The 22,045-nt window shown below is 54.0% G+C and overlaps 2 protein-coding genes across 5 annotated transcripts; one reads left to right on the forward strand and one right to left on the reverse strand.

Annotated features, from left to right (window-relative positions):
* Positions 1-670: 670 nt before the first annotated feature.
* cfap119 (cilia and flagella associated protein 119) lies at positions 671-6,314 on the reverse strand. Its single transcript, XM_088916962.1, has 9 exons — positions 6,288-6,314; positions 5,477-5,508; positions 4,527-4,592; positions 4,220-4,383; positions 3,664-3,734; positions 3,259-3,375; positions 2,770-2,845; positions 2,148-2,261; positions 671-883 (listed from the first exon to the last, which is right to left on the reverse strand). The coding sequence occupies exons 1-9, from the start codon at positions 6,312-6,314 to the stop codon at positions 723-725; spliced, it is 828 nt and encodes a 275-aa protein (XP_088773088.1). The 3' UTR covers positions 671-722.
* Positions 6,315-6,559: 245 nt separating this feature from the next.
* On the forward strand, positions 6,560-21,353 carry rnf40 (ring finger protein 40). Of its 4 annotated transcripts, none has more exons than XM_088916907.1 (21): positions 6,560-6,625; positions 6,716-6,926; positions 7,651-7,840; positions 9,081-9,248; positions 9,770-10,004; positions 10,806-11,009; positions 11,100-11,221; positions 11,506-11,652; positions 12,367-12,441; positions 12,618-12,737; positions 12,832-13,011; positions 14,068-14,203; positions 15,982-16,103; positions 16,832-17,103; positions 17,506-17,623; positions 17,863-18,012; positions 18,592-18,804; positions 18,941-19,066; positions 19,470-19,610; positions 19,695-19,796; positions 20,161-21,353. In XM_088916907.1, exons 3-21 carry the CDS (start codon positions 7,700-7,702, stop codon positions 20,335-20,337), a joined length of 2,949 nt encoding a protein of 982 aa, XP_088773033.1. In that variant the 5' UTR covers positions 6,560-6,625; positions 6,716-6,926; positions 7,651-7,699; the 3' UTR covers positions 20,338-21,353. The 4 variants fall into 4 exon arrangements, with proteins under 4 accessions (XP_088773033.1, XP_088773036.1, XP_088773034.1 ...); XM_088916910.1 differs by having other exon boundaries at positions 10,809-11,009; XM_088916908.1 differs by having other exon boundaries at positions 6,716-6,825.
* Positions 21,354-22,045: the final 692 nt, after the last annotated feature.

The raw sequence follows: 22,045 nt of genomic DNA on the forward strand, positions 1-22,045 counted from the left end.
CCTGTGATTCTGGCATTTTCATTTGTCTTTCTTTTCGAGAGAGGGGTTAATATAGACAGACTGACTGACTGGACACTCCAGTACATTAACACTGCACTGAGAGAGAGGGGTTCATACAGACACACTGACTGGACACTCCAGTACATTAACACTGCACTGAGAGAGAGGGGTTCATACAGACACACTGACTGACTGGACACTCCAGTACATTAACACTGCACTGAGAGAGAGGGGTTCATACAGACACACTGACTGACTGGACACTCCAGTACATTAACACTGTACTGAGAGAGAGGGGTTCGTACAGAAAAACTTTGCTCTTCCTCCATTTTTCCAACTGCCCACCTACAAGGGGAGAACAAAGGTGTTTTGCCCATGTTGCTCTGACATTTCTCTGACCAATGACACTCAGAGCCATTAGCTGTTAGCCTTGTGTGACTAATTTTTCAACACTACTGGACCGCTGGAAATTTACAGCAGTTCAAACCCAATGACATGAGCACGACTGTGCACAGGGCCAGCATGAATGTCACATGACCGAGCACCTGCGGCGTGGTGGTCTGGCCCCCTGTGGTCTTGGATTTGTTGCCAGTGTCTGGAATATGGAGTGCAAGCCTGTTACACAGACCTGTGTAACTGGAAACACCAGTACTCAAGGAGACAGCAGCAGTCTTCAGTGGAACAGATATTTTAATATTGCAATAGGGCAGCAGCACTGGGTTTTACTTCTTCTTGTCGCGGCGTGTCTCCACCGAGCTGAGTCTCCTGTCCAACCTCTGTGTGCTCTCCCTCAGCTGCTGCTCCAGCACAGTCTGCACCCGTCTCACCTCCGAGCTCAGCTCTCTCTGCACAATCTGGCTCAGCTCCGCCCAGGGGGTGGGGCCTGGAGGGAAGGAGAGCAAATGAGACATCAGGACCATGTGAAGTGGGTGGGGATTAGAGCTTTCTGGCAGTCAGGGGGAGGGGCTTGGAAAGAGGGAGAGCAAGTGAGAGGTCAGGACCATGTGCAGTGGGCAGAGTTACGAGCTCACTTCCACCTTCCACTCTAGGAAAGCCTGGAAAGGGGGAAAGCGAGTGAGAGGTTGGGACTGTTAGTAGTGGACAGGGATTAAAACCTAGCTCCACCCAGGGGGAGGAGTTTACAAATAGGGAGAGCGAGTGAGAGGTCGGGACTGTTAGTAGTACACAGGGATTAAAGCCTAGCTCCACCCAGGGGGAGGGGTTTACAAATAGGGAAAGTGAGTGAGAGGTTGGGAGTGTTAGTATTGGACAGGGATTAAAGCCTAGCTCCACCCAGGGGGAGGGGTTTAGAAAGAGTGAGAGAGAGTGAGAGGTCAGGGCTGTTAGCAGTGGGCAGGGATTAAAGCCTAGCTCCACCCAGGGGGAGGGGTTTAGAAAGAGTGAGAGAGAGTGAGAGGTCAGGGCTGTTAGCAGTGGGCATTGATTAAAGCCTAGCTCCACCCAGCGGGAGGGGTTTAGAAAGAGTGAGAGAGAGTGAGAGGTCAGGGCTGTTAGCAGTGGGCAGGGATTAAAGCCTAGCTCCACCCAGGGGGAGGGGTTTAGAAAGAGTGAGAGAGAGTGAGAGGTCAGGGCTGTTAGCAGTGGGCAGGGATTAAAGCCTAGCTCCACCCAGGGGGAGGGGTTTAGAAAGAGGGAGAGAGAGAGGTCGGGGCTGCCTGTGGACATTAGAGTTCAGGGCAATATGAAAGCAGTGCTAGCCAGCTGCTAACCACAGGCAGCTTCAGTGGGTCTGTGTAGCTGTAGCTGGCTCAGAGCAAACTGGCCCTGATCTAATGTTTAAAACAGCTCTTCCCTGGATGCCTGGTCTCTTGTAAAGAGTTTTAAACTGGGGGAACCTGCACTTCATGTTTTCAGTTTAAATGCAGGAGAGTCTGATCTTTAATGCTGGCCACAGATGATCCTTGAGCACTGAGAATGACTGGTGCGTGGATCTCCATCTCATACACAGACCAGATGCAGTGGGAATGCCCAGCGAGCACACCCCATGATCGTCAGCCTTCTGAGGTGCCAGACACTGCAGTGCTCATGCCTGCTGTCGAGTGCTTGGTGGTTTATTGTGTACATCTGAGCTCCAGGTAAAGGCTGCTCACTGTAATCTGGCAGGGTTTTGCTTAAACATGCAATACCTGTATGGTCCAGCAGAGCGGCGCTGTCCACCTCTGTGTCTTTTATCTCCTCGTCGTGAGCAGTTGATTCCAGGACCTCTGTGGCTGTCTCCTTCTCTTCGTCAGTCCCTGCCCCTGGAACACAGTCATGGTATGGGTGCAACCACCCAAAGGTGGCCAAAGGACACCCCAATACACAAAGTCTTCTGGGTCACCCCATTCCTGACTTCACTGAACTTATTAAAATGCTTGTTAACATGCTAGTTTTTACGAAGTGATTAGTCAATTAATTAATTGATGCCTTCATTGAGCTCGTGATTTGACTGACTGGAATATTTGCAAGTTTCTTTTCCTGCTCTGAAGTTTTGGGTTGTAGTTTATGACCTGCAGTGGTTTACAGGGGCCGTCCAGCAGGTTTAAGAGCTGACAACAGCTGAGATGTTTCAGATTGAGTGGCTGTTCCTGACTTCCTTGAACTGATCAGCTTACCGACCTGATCAAACCCTCAGGGGTCCACACACTGGCCTCGGGGACCAGGGTGGGACGGCAGTGCTCTACAGTGGAGAGGAAACGCTGGCACTAAGACTCCACATGCTGCACACAGGCCTCAGTGTGAGCTGGGGCTGCAACGTGGCGCCAGTACCTGGCTCCAGGGAGTCACTGTCCACTGCCTCGGCCTCAGGCATCCCGCAGTAGGTCAGAGAGAGGTCCAATCTCACCTGCAAGAGGGCGGCAGACCGGCAGACAGACAGGCGGACAGAGTGAGAGAGAGATCAGCAGTCAGTCAGACAGACAGGTGGACAGAATATGAGACAGATCATCAGTCAGTCAGACAGGCGGACAGAGTGTGAGACAGATTAGCAGTCAGTCAGACAGGTGGACAGAGTGTGAGACAGATTAGCAGTCAGTCAGACAGGTGGACAGAGTGTGAGACAGATTAGCAGTCAGTCAGACAGGTGGACAGAGTGTGAGACAGATCAGTAGTCAGTCAGACAGGTGGACAGAGTGTGAGACAGATCAGCAGTCAGACAGACAGGTGGGCAGAGTGTGAGACAGATCAGTAGTCAGTCAGTCAGACAGGTGGGCAGAGTGAGTCTGCGAAGTGGCAGAAGAAGCTGCAGGCAGTCAGCACCTGGGGAGTGAAGGTGTACTTGTATAGGGCGTAGTGCCTGAAGTAGGTGTTGACGAGGTACTCTGTGATCTGTGTGGCCTGCTCTGGGCTGAAGAGGTCAATACTGAAGGGAGGGCGCTGGAGAGAGAGACACAGCGGGGAGGGGGAGACACCAGATCATTTTTAAACACCCAGCACACAGACATGTGGGCTAACACACTGACATACATTACCTACTTGTAACCTGGTAGAAACAGACAGCTCAGAGTGTGAGACACAGAGACAGACAGCTCAGAGCAGTGAGACACGGTGACAGACAGACAGCTCAAGGTAGAGACACGGAGACAGACAGCTCAGAGCAGTGAAACACAGGGACAGATAGCCAGCTCAGAGCAGTGAGACACAGGGACAGACAGACACACTGACCCTGACGCAGTGGCACAGGACCAGCTCAGTGCAGTAGTTGAAGCAGTGCTCCATGTTGTTGAGGGGCGTCTCTGGAATGAAAGTCCACCAGTCAGGTTACTGTTGCTATGAAGAGTTGCACTCTGGATTGCCTCCCCTTTCAATCTGACTAGGATATGAGAACACAACTATTCCTTCTCCTTCACAGTGTGGGGTTACAGTGTAGGGTCACACACAGCGGCAGCGCGGGGTTACAGTGTGGGGTCACACACAGCGGCAGTGCGGGGTTACAGACAGTGGCAGTGTGGGGTTAAACACAGCGGCAGTGTGGGGTTACAGTGTGGGGTCACACACAGCGGCAGTGTGGGGTCACACACAGCGGCAGTGCGGGGTTACAGTGTGGGGTCACACACAGCGGCAGTGCGGGGTTACAGTGTGGGGTTACACACAGCGGCAGTGCGGGGTTACAGTGTGGGGTCACACACAGCGGCAGTGCGGGGTTACAGTGTAGGGTCACACATAGCGGCAGTGTGGGGTTACAGACAGTGGCACTGTGGGGTCACAGTGCTGTGATTACCGGTATTGGCGAGATGCAGGGCTCTGACGATGGACACCAGCACTGAGGTCTGCTCCCTGTTAAACTGCCTCTCTCTGCAGAACAGCACAGCGTACAGGTACATGTCGGCCAGGATGCTGTCACTGGGCCGGGACAGCTGCAGAGCCAGCGCCCTGCCCAGCGCTCTGAGGGAGAGAGAGCCAGAGGAGAGAGTTCACACTGCACTGGCGGCTCAGCTGAGCATCCCTGCCACTGCGAGGCCCTTACGAAAGCGCCGCGGCGGGTGAAATCGGACCGGTAACGCACGTATGGAGGCTCTGGGTCTGACCTCTGCAGCTCCTCTGTCGTCTGCGCCGCCTCCACCTCCTCCATGTCGGCGTAGCTGAGGTCTGCCCTGCACACAGACGGCCGGAGTCACTGACTGCCCTGACCACACTGCTGGGGCGACCCTGCGCCCCACGGCATCAGCTACCCTGCAGGGATCTCAGCAATAACTACCCGTCCAAGATGTAATAATAATCATATAATAATAATAATCTCACACCTTTATAGCGCTTTTCTGGACACTCCACTCAAAGCTCTTTACAGGTAATGGGGTCTCCTCTCCTGGATGATGCTCCAGTCTGCTCACACACACCAGCTCTCAGTGTGGAGGAGAGCAGAGTGATGAAGCCAGTTCAGAGAGGGGGGTTATTAGGAGGCCATGACTGGTAAGGGCCAATGAGAAATTTGGCCAGGACGCCAGGGTTACACCCTTACTCTTCTCGAGAAACACCCTGGGATTTTTAATGACCACAGAGAGTCAGGACCTCGGTTTCATGTCTCATCAGAAGGATGGCGCCTTTTTACAGTATAGTGTCCTTGTCACTACACTGGGGCATTAGGACCCACACAGACGTTGGGGTGAGCGCCCCCTACTGGCCCCACTAACACCTCTTCCAGCAGCATCCTCAGCTTTCCCAGGAGTGTCCCTTCAGTGGGTTGCAAGCTGTGAGTTGCAGGGTCATGTAGCTGCTGTCAGGTGTGTTTGTCTTATAAGCCATCATTGGGAAGGGAGCTCCCATAAACACAGCAGGCTTAATAACATCTCTGTCCAGTTCAGGTCTTACCTAACTGGTACCACGTCAGTTTGGGGGAATTACAGGGAAACACAAACTGCACAAAACTGTGTCTGCCAGTTTCCAACCTGAATCACATCAGGATAAGGACAGAGCCCATCTCACAAGCCTGCATTTTAATAGTGCAGAACAAGCTGCAGGAGAGGGAGACTGAACTCACCACAGCAGGACTCTGGGCTTCAGAGGGCGAGGCTGCAGAGACAAGAGCACAGGGGACAGGGCGTTATCAGAAAGACTGAGGGAGAGAGAGGGTGAGGGACAAAGGGAGTGGGATAGGAGAGAGAGAGGGAGAGGGACAGGAGAGAGAGGCAATGGGACAGAAGAGACAGAGGGACAGGAGAGGGAGCAGAGAGGGACAGGAGAGAGAGGCAATGGGACAGAAGAGACAGAGGGACAGGAGAGAGAGGAGAGAGGGACAGGAGAGAGAGGCAATGGGACAGAAGAGACAGAGGGACAGGAGAGGGAGCAGAGAGGGACAGGAGAGAGAGGCAATGGGACAGAAGAGACAGAGGGACAGGAGAGAGAGGAGAGAGGGACAGGAGAGAGAGGGGAGAGGGACAGGAGAGAGAGGCAATGGGACAGAAGAGACAGAGGGACAGGAGAGAGAGAGGAGAGGGACAGGAGAGAGAGGCAATGGGACAGAAGAGAGAGGGACAGGAGAAAGAGGAGAGAGGGACAGGAGAGAAAGAGAGGAGAGAGAGGGAGGGTGAGGGACAGAGGGAGTGGGAGAGGAGAGAGGGTGAGACGGACAGGACAGGAGGGGGGAGGAGAGGGACTGAGTAGGATAGAACAGCCAAGGAGAGACAAGGTGTGGGACAAGATAGGAGAGGAGAGAGAACAAACCCACAAAAACAATAGTCAGGCCGTGTTGCTGTTAACCCATTTTTCAGAATGTTATCTGTTTTTCAAAAGCAGAGCAAAGCCGGTTCCCGCTGGGACGCTCACCGCTCCACGCTGAGACGAAGTCTTACCATTGTCAAAAGGCCTTCTCCCTTCATTCTAAGATGATTTTCTGAAAACGTATCTTAGCCCAGAATTCTGAGGTTAACGTTTAGGATGAAAAAGCCTTTAGCGATGCTTAAATATTATAAAAACACTAATCATTTAAACTACAATAACATCTCCACCCCCTTCGGTAGCGTCAAGAGCGTCTCGCTCGTTTCCACAGCAACTGAAACCCAGCTTCCTCTGCGTGATGCTTCCGGAACCTCTTCCCGTGAGCGAGACCCGGAAATGCGCCGGTCCGACATATACTTCCGGGTGACGGGGAGGATGTGTTGTAGTGGGAGCCGCTGTCACAGTCGCTGAGGTTTGTTCACTTTTCTTTTCGTGAATTTATTACTTTTCGTGAAAAAAATCGTGCGCAGGTTAGCAGTTTACTCTGTTGTGACTCCCTTAGAGGTCCTACGTCAACTCAGCGGTGAGGAGACGGAGAAGGACGCGGATCGCTCTGCGTGTCGGGTGCGGAGATCGGGGCCAAACAGCCGCCGCAGCGCTGATCGGCTCACGGTGGGCACACTGCAGTCGTGCAGGAGAGTGAGGGCACGTTAGCAGCGGCCGTCATGCTAACTGGACAGGAACACCGTTAGGAAGACCCGCCTACTAGGATAGTAGGTCCACTGCCTAATATCAAATGTTCGTTTTGTCAAAAAATGTGTCTGTCAGGAATCTTACAGATCAACCCACATCTCTCTTCGCTGAAGACGTGGAAGAACTGAAGGTTACTGAAAAAAATTGGCCAACACTTAATGTTCTGTACAAGCCGTGTCTTAAATAACCCTTCTCTGTCAGTGCAGTGTTAATGTACTGGAGTGTCCAGTCAGTCAGTGTGTCTGTATGAACCCCTCTCTCTCAGTGCAGTGTTAATGTACTGGAGTGTCCAGTCAGTGTGTCTGTATTAACCCCTCTCTCTCAGGGCAGTGTTAATGTACTGGAGTGTCCAGTCAGTCAATGTGTCTGTATGAACCCCTCTCTCTCAGGGCAGTGTTAATGTACTGGAGTGTCCAGTCAGTCAGTGTGTCTGTATTAACCCCTCTCTCTCAGTGCAGTGTTAATGTACTGGAGTGTCCAGTCAGTCAGTGTGTCTGTATGAACCCCTCTCTCTCAGTGCAGTGTTAATGTACTGGAGTGTCCAGTCAGTGTGTCTGCATGAACCCCTCTCTCTCAGTGCAGTGTTAATGTACTGGAGTGTCCAGTCAGTGTGTCTGTATGAACCCCTCTCTCTCAGTGCAGTGTTAATGTACTGGAGTGTCCAGTCAGTGTGTCTGTATGAACCCCTCTCTCTCAGTGCAGTGTTAATGTACTGGTCATGTACAAACGTCTCTGTCTCTGCAGGTGTTGTAGCTCTTGGAGTGCCAGGAGGAGGCGTGCAGTGTCAGTGATCATGTCAGGGGCAGGGGCTGGAAAGCGGGGAGCAGGAGGAGGAGACAGCCCACCGGGGCCCCCTGAGAAGAAAGGGAAAAGGGAGGAGAAGACTACCACCACTCTGATCGAGCCCATCCGCCTCGGAGGGGTGTCCTCTACGGTCAGCCACTGTCTTCTCCCACCCTGCATCCCCCACGCTCTGGGGCGCAGTCCCGAGTGTGGACCCCCCACACGCCCCGCTCTGGGGCGCAGTCCCGAGTGTCGCCCCGCGCTAGGGCGCAGTCCCGAGTGTCGCCCCGCGCTAGGGCGCAGTCCCGAGTGTCGCCGCGCGCTGGGGCGCAGTCCCGAGTGTGGACCCCCCACACGCCCCGCTCTGGGGCGCAGTCCCGAGTGTCGCCCCGCGCTGGGGCGCAGTCCCGAGTGTGGACCCCCCACACGCCCCGCTCTGGGGCGCAGTCCCGAGTGTCGCCGCGCGCTGGGGCGCAGTCCCGAGTGTCGCCCCGCGCTAGGGCGCAGTCCCGAGTGTCGCCGCGCGCTGGGGCGCAGTCCCGAGTGTGGACCCCCCACACGCCCCGCTCTGGGGCGCAGTCCCGAGTGTCGCCGCGCGCTGGGGCGCAGTCCCGAGTGTCGCCCCGCGCTGGGGCGCAGTCCCGAGTGTGGACCCCCCACACGCCGCGCGCTAGGGCGCAGTCCCGAGTGTCGCCCCGCGCTGGGGCGCAGTCCCGAGTGTCGCCGCGCGCTGGGGCGCAGTCCCGAGTGTGGACCCCCCACACGCCGCGCGCTAGGGCGCAGTCCCGAGTGTCGCCGCGCGCTGGGGCGCAGTCCCGAGTGTCGCCCCGCGCTGGGGCGCAGTCCCGAGTGTGGACCCCCCACACGCCGCGCGCTAGGGCGCAGTCCCGAGTGTCGCCCCGCGCTGGGGCGCAGTCCCGAGTGTCGCCGCGCGCTGGGGCGCAGTCCCGAGTGTGGACCCCCCACACGCCGCGCGCTAGGGCGCAGTCCCGAGTGTCGCCCCGCGCTAGGGCGCAGTCCCGAGTGTCGCCGCGCTCTGGGGCGCAGTCCCGAGTGTGGACCCCACACACGCCCCGCGCTGGGGCGCAGTCCCGAGTGTCGCCGCGCTCTGGGGCGCAGTCCCGAGTGTCGCCCCGCGCTGGGGCGCAGTCCCGAGTGTCGCCCCGCGCTGGGGCGCAGTCCCGAGTGTCGCCGCGCTCTGGGGCGCAGTCCCGAGTGTGGACCCCACACACGCCCCGCGCTGGGGCGCAGTCCCGAGTGTCGCCGCGCTCTGGGGCGCAGTCCCGAGTGTCGCCCCGCGCTGGGGCGCAGTCCCCAGTGTTAGTACACCCCCTGTCTAGGAGTGGAGCCGGGCTTGTTCCCTCTGACCCCGCGTGCCCTTGCCTGTGCAGGAGGAGATGGACATGAAGGTGCTGCAGTTCAAGAACAAGAAGCTGTGCGAGCGGCTGGAGCAGAGACAGGCGCTGGAGGACGAGCTGCGGGAGCGAATCGAGAAGCTGGAGAAGAGACAGGCCACCGACGACACCACTCTGCTCATCGTCAACAGATACTGGAGCCAGGTACTGACACTGGGGGTCTGGTACTGACACTGAGGTGCCCACACACTGACACTGGAGCATCCACACACTGACACTGGAGCCAGGTACTGACACTGGGGTCTGGTACTGACACTGGTGCGCCCACACACTGACACTGGGGCCAGGTACTGACACTAGCGTTCCAGCGTGGGCGCCCACACGCTGACACTGGGGCCAGGTACTGACACTGGGGCCAGGTACTGACTCTGGGGCGCCCACGCTGGAACCCCAGGGGTCTGTGTTACCTGTGATGTGTGTAACGACGAGCTGGCCAGAGCGCACGAGTCAGCGCACACCTGCTCACTGCCCCTGGGGGTCTGGAGCTCTGAGCCCAGACACAGACACACACCTGGCAGGTTAGACACAAATAACAGGTGATAAATACATTCTATACTACTGAACAAAGAAACAGAAGGCTAGCAGGGCAGGTTGGAGCTTTCAATCCGGCTGCAGGAACAGAGGTGACTGCGTGCATCTTCCTCTTCCTCTTCCTCTTCGCACAGCTGGATGACAACGTGCAGTTCCTGCTGCAGCGTCTGGACACCGAAACGCCCCCGGCCCCGGCCTGTGCCTCCACTCCGGCTCCAGCCCCAGCACCAGCCCCCGGACTGGACTCTGCGCCAGTGCCAGTCCTGGAAGAGGGGCAGCCGGAGGGGGAGGGCTCCGAACTCCAGCCCCAGGCTCCGGGGGAGGAGCAGGCCGAGGCGGCGGAGCTGGAGCAGGACGGGGGTGAGTCGGGTGAGTCCCATCGCCAGTTCTTAGACGGGACAGGACAGGCCCGTGGGGGTTTGGGGGCATGGGGGCTTGAGGGTTTGGCCAGGTTCAGCGAGCACAGCACCCACCACAAAGCGGAGCTGCTTGACCTGGCAGTGCTGTCCGCCACTTGTGCAGAGCTGCTAGTTCAGGCTGCTTCCCTCTTTGTCAGTGCAGTATTAGTGTGTTATCCAGAGCCGTGGTGTGAGTCTACACTGACCCTCCAAGTCTCAGTGTCTGTCTGTCTCACTGTCTCTCTCAGTTCAATTTCAGTTCAATTCAAGGGGCTTTATTTGCATGACCGATAGTTACAATCAGTGTTGCCAAAGCAAATAAAATTAATCAAATTAACATGAAACAAAACAAAGACATATCATAAAATATGTACATATACTGTAAACATATTGAGCATTACTGGGAAACAGACTCACTGTTCCTCAGGCTGTGACAGGAGATCACATACTAGGCTGCCAGTTCCACTGAGTTCCCTCCTCCCCCTCCCAGTAGGATTGGGACCCGTTGTGGTTCTGGCAGATGTGGGGACTCTGGGATTAGATTTCTGAATTTAGGGAAGAATGTTTCTCTAATCCCAGAGTATCTGTCGCAGTGCAGTAGGAAGTGCACCTCTGTCTCTATTTCTCCCCGCTGGCAGTGGGAGCACAGCCTGTCCTCTCTGGGCAGCCAGGTCTGCCTGTGTCGCCCAGTTTCTACGGCCAGGCTGTGGTCACTGAGCCTGTACTTCGTCAGTTCTCTCGCTGTCTCTCTCTCAGTGACTGTCTCCCTCAGTAGGCCCTGCGTCTCCCCCCGCTGGCCTGAGTGACAGCGCGCAGGAGTTCCTGTCCTCTCTGGGCAGCAGCAGCGCGGAGGAGCTGGAGCTGCAGCTGCAGGGCAGGATGGAGTTCAGCAAGTCCGCGGTGGCCAAAATGGTCGCGGTGTTCGACAGGCTGCATCGTCGCATCGAGAGCCTGTGCCGGCGTGTGCAGGCCGCAGGTACCCGCCGCGCCGCGTGCCGCGCACGGGACACTGGCCACGCCCCAGGCAGGCCACACACTAACCCCCCCTCTCTCTGTGCCGCTCCAGTGGCTGAGGACGACAGCCAGCGAGAGGCGCTGTCTCTCAGTCAGTCCCTGCTGGAGGAGAACCTCAGACTGCAGGATCTGGCCAACTGTCTGCAGGGCCGCCACCACAAGATGTCTCTCGAGGTACAGCAGTGTGTGCCTGTATGAACCCCTCTCTCTCAGTGCAGTGTTAATGTACTGGAGTGTCCAGTCAGTCAGTGTGTCTGTATGAACCCCTCTCTCTCAGTGCAGTGTTAATGTACTGGAGTGTCCAGTCAGTCAGTGTGTCTGTATGAACCCCTCTCTCTCAGTGCAGTGTTAATGTACTGGAGTGTCCAGTCAGTCAGTGTGTCTGTATTAACCCCTCTCTCTCAGTGCAGTGTTAATGTACTGGAGTGTCCAGTCAGTCAGTGTGTCTCTCTTCTCAGTATAATGAGCTGGTGGACAAGGTTTCATCTTCGGAGACAAAGGTGTCAGAGATGGAAACGACAGTAGAGGACCTGCAGTGGGACATCGAGAAACTGAGGAAGAGGGAACAAAAATTAAACAAGCACCTTGCCGAGGCCCTGGAACAGGTACAAACAATCCTTTGTCACAGGACACTGTGACCCCCCTCCCCCAGTCTGACCCCTACGGGACACTGTGACCCCCCTCCCCCAGTCTGACCCCTACGGGACACTGTGAGCCCTACGGGACACTGTGAGCCCCCGCAGTCTGACCCCTACGGGACACTGTGAGCCCTACGGGACACTGTGAGCCCCTGCAGTCTGACCCCTACGGGACACTGTGACCCCCCTCCCCCAGTCTGACCCCTACGGGACACTGTGAGCCCTACGGGACACTGTGAGCCCCCGCAGTCTGACCCCTACGGGACACTGTGAGCCCCCGCAGTCTGCAGTCCCTACGGGACACCGTGACCCCTGCAGTCTGCAGTCCCTACAGGACGCCGTGACCCCTGCAGTCTGCAGTCCCTATGGGACACTGTGAGCCCCCGCAGTCTGCAGTCCCTACAGGACGCCGTGACCCCTGCAGTCTGCAGTCCCTACAGGACGCCGTGACCCCTGCAGTCTGCAGTCCCTACAGGACGCCGTGACCCCTGCAGTCTGCAGTCCCTACAGGACGCCGTGACCCCTGCAGTCTGCAGTCCCTACAGGACACCGTGACCCCTGCAGTCTGCAGTCCCTACAGGACACTGTGAGCCCCGCAGTCTGCAGTCCCTATAGGACACTGTGACTCCTGCTGGAGGAAGTTGCTCTCTGTGTGATGATATTCATTGACTTGTGTTTCAGCTGAACTCTGGGTACTACACCTCGGGGCGCTCTGGAGGTCTTCCTGGGGGACAGATCACCCTCAACATCCAGAAGGTAAAGAGTTCGTGAACAGTGAGACACGGGAATGAGAGACAGAGACAACCTGAGAGGGACAAACAAACTGGGGGACAGTGTGTTTCTCTGTGTCTCCTTTGGATCCTCTATGTCTCTGTGAGACGATGTGTGTGTGTCCCCATGTCTCTGTGAGACAGAGTGTTTTCTGTTTGTAGTTTGAGATGCTGAATGCAGAGTTGGAACAGAACCAGGAGCTGGCCAACAGCCGCATGGCCGAGCTGGAGAAACTGCAACAGGAGCTCCAGGAGGCTGTGAGGGAGAATGAAAAATTGAAGGTATTCTTTATATGTTCTCTCTCTCACAGAAGTGTTAGTGTACTGTAGTGTCCAGTCAGTCGGCGTGTCTGTATTAACCCCTCTCTTTCTCCAGATGGACCTTAGGAATATCCCAGAAGAGGTGGTGAAGGAGACCCCTGAGTTCAAGTGTCTGCAGTCTCAGTTCTCTCTGCTGTATAATGAGTCGCTGCAAGTGAAGACCCAGCTGGATGAAGCTCGTGCCCTGTTGCTGACCACCAAGAATGCCCACCTGCGACAGATCGAACACATGGAGGTACATCCTGTTTTTCTGTCTCCTTCCCTGGCTGCTGGTAGGCATGTAAATGTCCTGTAGTGTCCAGTCAGTGTGTCTGTATGAACCCCTCTCTCTCGGTGCAGTGTTAATGTACTGGAGTGTCCAGTCAGTCAGTGTGTCTGTATGAACCCCTCTCTCTCAGTGCAGTGTTAATGTACTGGAGTGTCCAGTCAGTGTGTCTGTATTAACCCCTCTCTCTCAGTGCAGTGTTAATGTACTGGAGTGTCCAGTCAGTCAGTGTGTCTGTATGAACCCCTCTCTCTCAGTGCAGTGTTAATGTACTGGAGTGTCCAGTCAGTCAGTGTGTCTGTATGAACCCCTCTCTCTCAGTGCAGTGTTAATGTACTGGAGTGTCCAGTCAGTCAGTGTGTCTGTATTAACCCCTCTCTCTCAGTGCAGTGTTAATGTACTGGAGTGTCCAGTCAGTGTGTCTGTATTAACCCCTCTCTCTCAGTGCAGTGTTAATGTATTGGAGTGTCCAGTCAGTCAGTGTGTCTGTATGAACCCCTCTCTCTCAGTGCAGTGTTAATGTACTGGAGTGTCCAGTCAGTCAGTGTGTCTGTATGAACCCCTCTCTCTCAGTGCAGTGTTAATGTACTGGAGTGTCCAGTCAGTCAGTGTGTCTGTATTAACCCCTCTCTCTCAGTGCAGTGTTAATGTACTGGAGTGTCCAGTCAGTCAGTGTGTCTGTATGAACCCCTCTCTCTCAGTGCAGTGTTAATGTATTGGAGTGTCCAGTCAGTCAGTGTGTCTGTATGAACCCCTCTCTCTCAGTGCAGTGTTAATGTACTGGAGTGTCCAGTCAGTCAGTGTGTCTGTATTAACCCCTCTCTCTCAGTGCAGTGTTAATGTAGTGTAGTACATTACTCAGTCAGTGTGTCTGTATGAACCCCTCTCTCTCAGTGCAGTGTTAATGTACTGGAGTGTTCAGTCAGTCAGTGTGTCTGTATTAACCCCTCTCTCTCAGTGCAGTGTTAATGTAGTGTAGTACATTACTCAGTCAGTGTGTCTGTATTAACCCCCTCTCTCTCACAGAGTGATGAGCTATCTCTCCAGAAGAAGCTACGCACAGAGGTGATCCAGTTGGAGGACACTCTTGCACAGGTCAGGAAGGAGTACGAGATGCTGAGGATTGAGTTTGAGCAGAACCTGGCAGCCAATGAACAAGCAGGTACAGTCTCACCTCTCACTGTCTCACTGAGCATATAACTTCAATTCCATTCAACTCAATTCAAAATGCTTTATTGGCATGACCGATGAGTACAATCAGTGTTGCCATAGCAAATAAAAATAAAATTAACATGAAACAAAACAAAAAAAATCTACAGATGTTTACAACAGAGACATATCATAAAATATTTACATATACTGTAAACATAGGGAGAATTATTGGGAGACAGGCTCACTGTTCCTCAGGCTGTGACAGGAGATCACATACTGGGCTGCCAGTTCAACTAAGTTCCCTCCTCCCTCTCCCAGTAGGATTGGGACCTGTTGTGATTCTGGCAGGTGTGGGAACTCTTGGACTAGATTTCTGAAGTTAGGGAAGAATGTTTCTCTAATCCCAGAGTATCTGTCACAGTGTGGTAGGAAGTGCACCTCTGTCTCTATTTCTCCCCGCTGGCAGTGGGAGCACAGCCTGTCCTCTCTGGGCAGCCAGGTCTGCCTGTGTTGCCCAGTTTCTATGGCCAGGCTGTGGTCACTGAGCCTGTACTTCGTCAGGGTCTGTTTCTGTTTGCTGTTTCTTATCTTGGTCAAATATTTGGCTAGTGTGTATTGTCTGTTTAGGGTTCTGTAGCATTCCAGTTGATGTTGTGTTTGTGTGTGTGTGTCCCAGTGTGTGAGATATTGCTGTTTGATCTGTGCTGTGATGTGGTTGAGTCTGGGTTGTGGTGCTCTAGCAGTGCTGTCCTGAGGCTGGCTGGTGTCGGTGTGGCTCGGGCCAGTGAGCCTCAGGACCAGCTGGCTCAGGGGGCTCTGTTTTGGGCTCAGCTCTTGGCTCAGCAGGGCTTTGTAGTGGTAGGAATTTTGGTCACTGTTTTTTAGGTGTAGCCAATACTTTAATGCTCTCTTCTGTATTTTTATTGATAGTGGGTATTGGCCTAATTCGGCCCTGCACCTGTTGTTAGGTGTTTTTCTCTGTGGGTGTTTCTGTGGGATGTTTGTCCAATTGAGTATAATCCTGGTCTGTGAGGGGACCCCACACTTCACTGCCGTATAGGGCAGTGGGTTTGATTACACTTTCAAATATTTGGAGCCAGATTCTTGTTGGTGGGTTGATGTTGAAGGGCCGCCTTCTTATTGCATACAAAGCCCTGAGTGCCTTCTCCCTCAGTGCCTTCACTGCCAGGTCAAAACTCCCAGAAGAGCTGATGGTGAGACCGAGATATGTGTAGCTGGATGAGTGCTCCAAAGTGTTGTTGTTCACTGTGAATATGTACCTGTTTCCCTGAGGACTGGCTTTAATTTAATTGTCGTACACTTTACCCCCTATGCCACTTTGGAGTTGTTTATAAAACAAATCTTTCATGTCGAATCGAGTCAAATGCTTTTTTTAAATTGACAAAGCAGGCAAAGATTTTTCCTTTGTGTTTTGGGTGAGAAGGAAGAGGAGATAACTCTCTCTTCCTTCTCACTCCTCACTTCCCGCCCTGTGACTCTCACCTCTCGTGCCAGTGTGTCTGGCTCTTCCTCTCTGTGTGCGTGTGTGCCGCTCTGTCTCGCTCTGTCTCGCTCTGTCTCGCTCTGTCTCGCTCTGTCTCGCTCTGTCACTCTGTGTGTGTGTGTGTGTGTGTGTGTGCGCGTGCGCCGCTGTGTCTCGCTCTTTCTTTTGCTGTCACTGTGCAGGCGTGTGCGTGCGCGTGCGGGCGTGTGTGCGTCGCTGTGTCTCGCTCTTTCTCTAGCTGTCACTGTGTCTCACTATGTTTCCTTGGTGTGATGGTGTCACAGGTCCCATTAATAGGGAGATGCGCCACCTGATCAGCAGCCTCCAGAACCACAACCACCAGCTGAAGGGCGATGTGCAGAGATACAAGAGGAAGCTGAGGGAGACACAAGTTGAAATTGGCAAGGTGTGCATCGGCTCCTCTCTGCTTAATGTGTTTGTGAGCAGATCTCTTCTTTATTTGAAGATAACAAGCAGTGTGTTAGGGAGGGATACTGCCTCATGATGCCATTCCAATGAGACATACTTTTTGTATGGAGTTTGCATGTTCCTTCGTCATCGGAGAAATGTCTTTGTTTGCTTTCTTTGTTTCTGTAAATGTCACGTTTGGAAGGGGTTCTATTATTGTTTTTATTTTACAGGGTGTTACAGAGGATCACTATCAATAATAATAATATTGATAGTCAGTGTCTGTTCCTCAGGTTGGGACAGGAGATCACACACCGTATTATTATTATTATTATTATTATTATTATTATTATTATTGAGAGACAGGCTCACTGTCTGTTCCTCAGGCTGGGACAGGAGATCACACACTGTATTATTATTATTATTATTATTATTATTATTATTACTACTGAGAGACAGATTCGCTGTCTGTTCCTCAGGTTATGGCAGGAGATCATATACTAGGCTGCAGCTTTATGGAGTTTCCTCCCCCAGTAGGATTGGGAGCTGTTCTGATTCTGGCAGGTGTGTGAATTCTGGGATCAGAGTTGTTAATTTAGGGAGGAATGTTTGTCTAATCCCAGAGTGCAGGAGAAAGTGCATCTCTGCCTCTACCTCTCTGGGAGGAAACTGGTAAGTTTTAGGGAATGGTGTCTGTTTGACCATGTTCCCCTCCCTCCGTCTCAGCTGCGCTGTCAGAGTGGGGAGGCTGGCCCGGGCCTGGAGGACACAGTGAGCGAGGGGGGTGTTGAGGTGAAGAAGGAGGAGGAGGAGGACCAGGAGGAGGAGGAGGAGCGGCGGCGCGAGCTGGAGCGGCAGCGGGCCCGGGAGAGGGAGAGGGAGGCTGAGCGGGAGCGCGAGAGGGAGAGGGAGCGCGAGAGGGAGCGGGAGCGCCAGCGCAGCGAGGAGCTCAAGAGGAAGGACTCTGACACACTCAAGCTGCTGAGGGCCGAGCTGAAGTGAGTAGGACGCCTGTGATTGATGTTACAGGGTGGGTAGGGGGCATGTTCAAGAGGTCAGAGCTCATCACCGCTGCTGAAGTGAGTAGGACGCCTGTGACTGACGTTACAGGGTGGGTAGGGGGCATGTTCAAGAGGTCAGAGCTCATCACCGCTGCTGAAGTGAGTAGGACGCCTGTGACTGATGTTACAGGGTGGGTAGGGGGCATGTTCAAGAGGTCAGAGCTCTTCAACTCCACTTCTGTTTAAGGCACAATACTACATTCCTCTCAGATATTCGGGACAGTCACCTGACAGTCAACTTCCGTGTCAGAATTATTTCTTAGCTGTTACTCATTAGTGCTTCCCTGCAGTGTCCAGCCGGACCATGGGTCTGTATCAACCTCTCTTTCTCTGGGTCAGGAAAGCCCAGGAGAGCCAGAAGGAGATGAAGTTGCTGCTGGACATGTATAAGTCTGCACCCAAGGAGCAGAGAGACAAGGTACAGCTGATGGCTGCTGAGAGGAAATCCAAGGCTGAGGTAAGAGATTGTGTTCACATATCCGTATGAACCCCTCTCTCTCAGTGGTGTTAATGTACTGGAGTGTCCAGTCAGTCAGTGTGTCTGTATTAACCCCTCTCTCTCAGTGCAGTGTTAATGTACTGGAGTGTCCAGTCAGTCAGTGTGTCTGTATGAACCCCTCTCTCTCAGTGCAGTGTTAATGTACTGGAGTGTCCAGTCAGTCAGTGTGTCTGTATTAATCCCTCTCTCTCTCTTAGGTTGAGGAGCTGCGGGTTCGCATCCGCGAGCTGGAGGAGAAGGAGAGGAAGGACAGTAAGAAGCTGGCAGATGAAGACGCCTTGAGGAAGATCCGAGTGGCCGAGGAACAGATTGAACACCTGCAGAAAAAACTCACTGCCACCAAGCAGGTACATCGTTCATAACACTTCTGCCAGTCACTGTTAAATTTCTGTTTCTGCATTTTACTGTCTCCAACTCTCTCAGTGCAGTGCTAATGTACTGGAGTGTCCAGTCAGTGTGTCTGTATGAACCCCTCTCTCTCAGTGCAGTGTTAATGTACTGGAGTGTCCAGTCAGTGTGTCTGTATGAACCCCTCTCTCTCAGTGCAGTGTTAATGTACTGGAGTGTCCAGTCAGTCAGTGTGTCTGTATGAACCCCTCTCTCTCAGTGCAGTGTTAATGTACTGGAGTGTCCAGTCAGTGTGTCTGTATGAACCCCTCTCTCTCAGTGCAGTGTTAATGTACTGGAGTGTCCAGTCAGTGTGTCTGTATGAACCCCTCTCTCTCAGTGCAGTGTTAATGTACTGGAGTGTCCAGTCAGTCAGTGTGTCTGTATGAACCCCTCTCTCTCAGTGCAGTGTTAATGTACTGGAGTGTCCAGTCAGTCAGTGTGTCTGTATGAACCCCTCTCTCTCAGTGCAGTGTTAATGTACTGGAGTGTCCAGTCAGTCAGTGTGTCTGTATGAACCCCTCTCTCTGCTGTACTAGGAGGAGGAGGCTCTCCTCAGTGAGATGGATGTCACAGGCCAGGCGTTTGAAGACATGCAGGAGCAGAACATCAGGCTAATGCAGCAGCTGAGGGAGAAGGACGACGCCAACTTCAAGCTGATGAGCGAGAGGATCAAATCCAACCAGATCTACAAGCTGCTGCGCGAGGAGAAGGAGGAGCTGGCCGAGCAGGTGCTCACCCTGAAGACACAGGTGAGAGGCGCCGGGCTGCACGTCACGACTCCCACTCCACTGCCCAGCTCTTGTGCTGACTGAGGAAGTCTGGGTGGGGTATCTGCTCTCACGAGGCTGTCTCTGTCTCCTCTCCCCCTGATCTCGTGTTTCGCAGGTGGACGCCCAGCTGCTAGCGGTACAGAAGCTGGAGGAGAAGGAGGGGGTGTTACAGAGCACCCTGGCCAGCCTGGAGAAGGAGCTGGGGCTGAGGACACAGGCCTTGGAGCTCAACAAGAGGAAGGTACCAAGAGACTGTCTTGTACTGCTTTTGTGTTAATGTCCTGTAGTGTCCAGTCAGTCAGTGTGTCTGTATGAACCCCTCTCTCTCAGTGCAGTGTTAATGTACTGGAGTGTCCAGTCAGTCAGTGTGTCTGTATGAACCCCTCTCTCTCAGTGCAGTGTTAATGTACTGGAGTGTCCAGTCAGTCAGTGTGTCTGTATTAACCCCTCTCTCTCAGTGCAGTGTTAATGTACTGGAGTGTCCAGTCAGTCAGTGTGTCTGTATTAACCCCTCTCTCTCAGTGCAGTGTTAATGTACCTGAGTGTCCAGTCAGTCAGTGTGTCTGTATGAACCCCTCTCTCTCAGTGCAGTGTTAATGTACTGGAGTGTCCAGTCAGTGTGTGTATTAACCCCTTTCTCTCAGGCAGTGGAAGCCGCCCAGTTGGCGGAGGATCTGAAGGTGCAGTTAGAACACACGCAAGCCAAGCTGAAGGAGATTCAGAACTCTGTGTCTGACAATCGCAGCGCCCGAGAGAGGGAGTCCTTCAACCTGAAGAGGGCACAGGTACTCGCTGGCTGTAAAACACCAAGTACTGGAGCTCATGTCCTCTGACCCCTGACCCTTGACCCCCTGTCTGTCTGTCTGCAGGAGGACTTGTCTCGGCTGCGCCGCAAGCTGGAGAAGCAGAAGAAGGTGGAGGTCTACACGGACGCTGATGAAATCCTGCAGGAGGAAATCAACCAGTACAAGGTGAGAGGGACAGGGAGACTGGGAACTCCACTGGGAGACCAAGAGCTCTACTGGGAGTGTCAGGGCTGGACTTTTAGACCCGGAACTCCAGTGGGAGTGTCAGGGCTGGAGTGGGAGAGGCTCTGCTCCAGTGACTGGGAGGTGGGTGTGGAGGAAAGGTGGGAGGAGTCTGGCTGACGAATCCCATTTCTCCCTGCAGCTCGGAGCCGGCGGTGTGCAACCACAGTCTCCTCTATGTCCCCCTGCCCCTCTCCTGTGCCTGCTTCTCTGGGCAGCAGGAGTGTTGTCGGAGTACTGCCGGGGTACTGCTCTCTCGGGGGCCTCAATAACCCCACTCTCTCTCCCTCTCACCCTCCCCCCCCAGGCCAAGCTGCGCTGTCCGTGCTGCAACACTCGCGACAAGGAGACGGTGCTGACCAAGTGTTTCCACGTCTTCTGTTATGAGTGTCTGAAGACGCGCTACGACACGCGCCAGAGGAAGTGCCCCAAGTGCAACGCCGCCTTTGGCGCCAACGACTTCCACCGCATCTACATCAACTAGGGAGCAGGGGAGAGAGAGAGAGGGTGCCCCCTCCTGGAGAGCAAGGACATGACCTAGTGAGAGAGGGGACGCCCCCTCCTGGAGAGCAAGGACATGACCTAGTGTGAGAGAGGGGACGCTCCCTCCTGGAGAGCAAGGACATGACCTAGTGAGAGAGGGGACACCCCCTCCTGGAGAGCAAGGACATGACCTAGTGTGAGAGAGGGGACGCCCCCTCCTGGAGAGCAAGGACATGACCTAGTGAGAGAGAGAGGGCGCCCCCTCCTGGAGAGCAAGGACATGACCTAGTGAGAGAGAGGGCGCCCACTCCTGGAGAGCAAGGACATGACCTAGTGAGAGAGGGGACGCCCCCTCCTGGAGAGCAAGGACATGACCTAGTGAGAGAGAGCGCCCCCTCCTGGAGAGCAAGGACATGACTTAGAGAGAGAGAGAGGGTGTCCCCTCCTGGAGAGCAAGGACATGACCTACTGAGAGAAGGGTAAACAAAGATGTCAGCTCTCTTTTACAGGAATCTGACCTGGATTTGTCTTCTCTATTGATCCAGTTCTCCAGTCCCTTTCCTCTCTCTGGAACAATCGCGGATACGGCCAAGTCATGAGCTGTAGTTTTCCGGGCTACCAGGTTCCTTTGAAAGGAATAACAGGGTCTCTCTCCTCGCGCTCTCCACTCCTCCCTGCCTCTGCCCTGTGCCCAAGCGCATGGGAAATAATGTTGAAATTCCATACGGAGAAAATGGGCGGTGCTGTAGAGATAAACGGCCAACACCGTCCTTGCTGATTGGCTACAGCACAGAGGGTGCTCAATAACAAGACCTGCCATTGGATCAGGACCATGGGGTGGTTACCAGGTGACGTTTTAGTTAGATTTATTTTTTTTTCTCTCCTTTTGTTTTTCTCACCTTGTGGAATTCTCGTTATCTCTTACTGTGTATCATTTTTTATTTTTTTAATGTGTAATGAAACCACCAACTGCCAGCCTTGTCTTAACGATATACAGTAAAAAAAAAGAAAAACCAACAGCTTGTTTCCAGAGTTGTGGTTTGTGTTCCGGACAGAGCAAAATGCCTTTGACCTTTCGGCAGATTTCCCACCCTGTAAGCCAGATCCGGGTGGACTGGGCCGGGTCAGTACTGTCAGACCTCAGTGGTGCTGGTGAACCAGCAGGGGGCGCTCTCCCCTCCAAGCCACAGTTTCCAAACCAGCACCCCAGTTTGACACTGTGCTGTAGGAGGTGATGGGAGACACTGTTTTATAGGAGGTTCTGGGTATGTGTTGACAGAAGACACTGCTGAAGGAGGTTCTGGATGTACAGTGATGGGAGATACCACTGTAGGAGTTCTGGGTGTGTGGTGATGGGAGACACTGTGCTGTAGGAGGTTCTGGGTGTGTGGTGATGGGAGACACTGTGCTGTAGGAGTTCTGGGTGTGTGGTGATGGGAGACACTGCTGTAGGAGGTTCTGGGTGTGTGGTGATGGGAGACACTATGCTGTAGGAGGTTCTGGGTGTGTGGTGATGGGAGACACTACTGAAGGAGGTTCTGGGTGTGTGGTGATGGGAGACACTGTGCTGTAGGAGGTTCTGGGTGTGTGGTGATGGGAGATACTGTGCTGTAGGAGGTTTTGGGTGTGTGGTGATGGGAGACACTGTGCTGTAGGAGGTTCTGGGTGTGTGGTGACGGGAGACACTGTGTTGTACCAGGCGCTGTCTG

Source organism: Atractosteus spatula, chromosome 5, assembly GCF_055471065.1.
Source record: "Atractosteus spatula isolate fAtrSpa1 chromosome 5, fAtrSpa1.hap1, whole genome shotgun sequence".
Taxonomy (NCBI): domain Eukaryota; kingdom Metazoa; phylum Chordata; class Actinopteri; order Semionotiformes; family Lepisosteidae; genus Atractosteus; species Atractosteus spatula.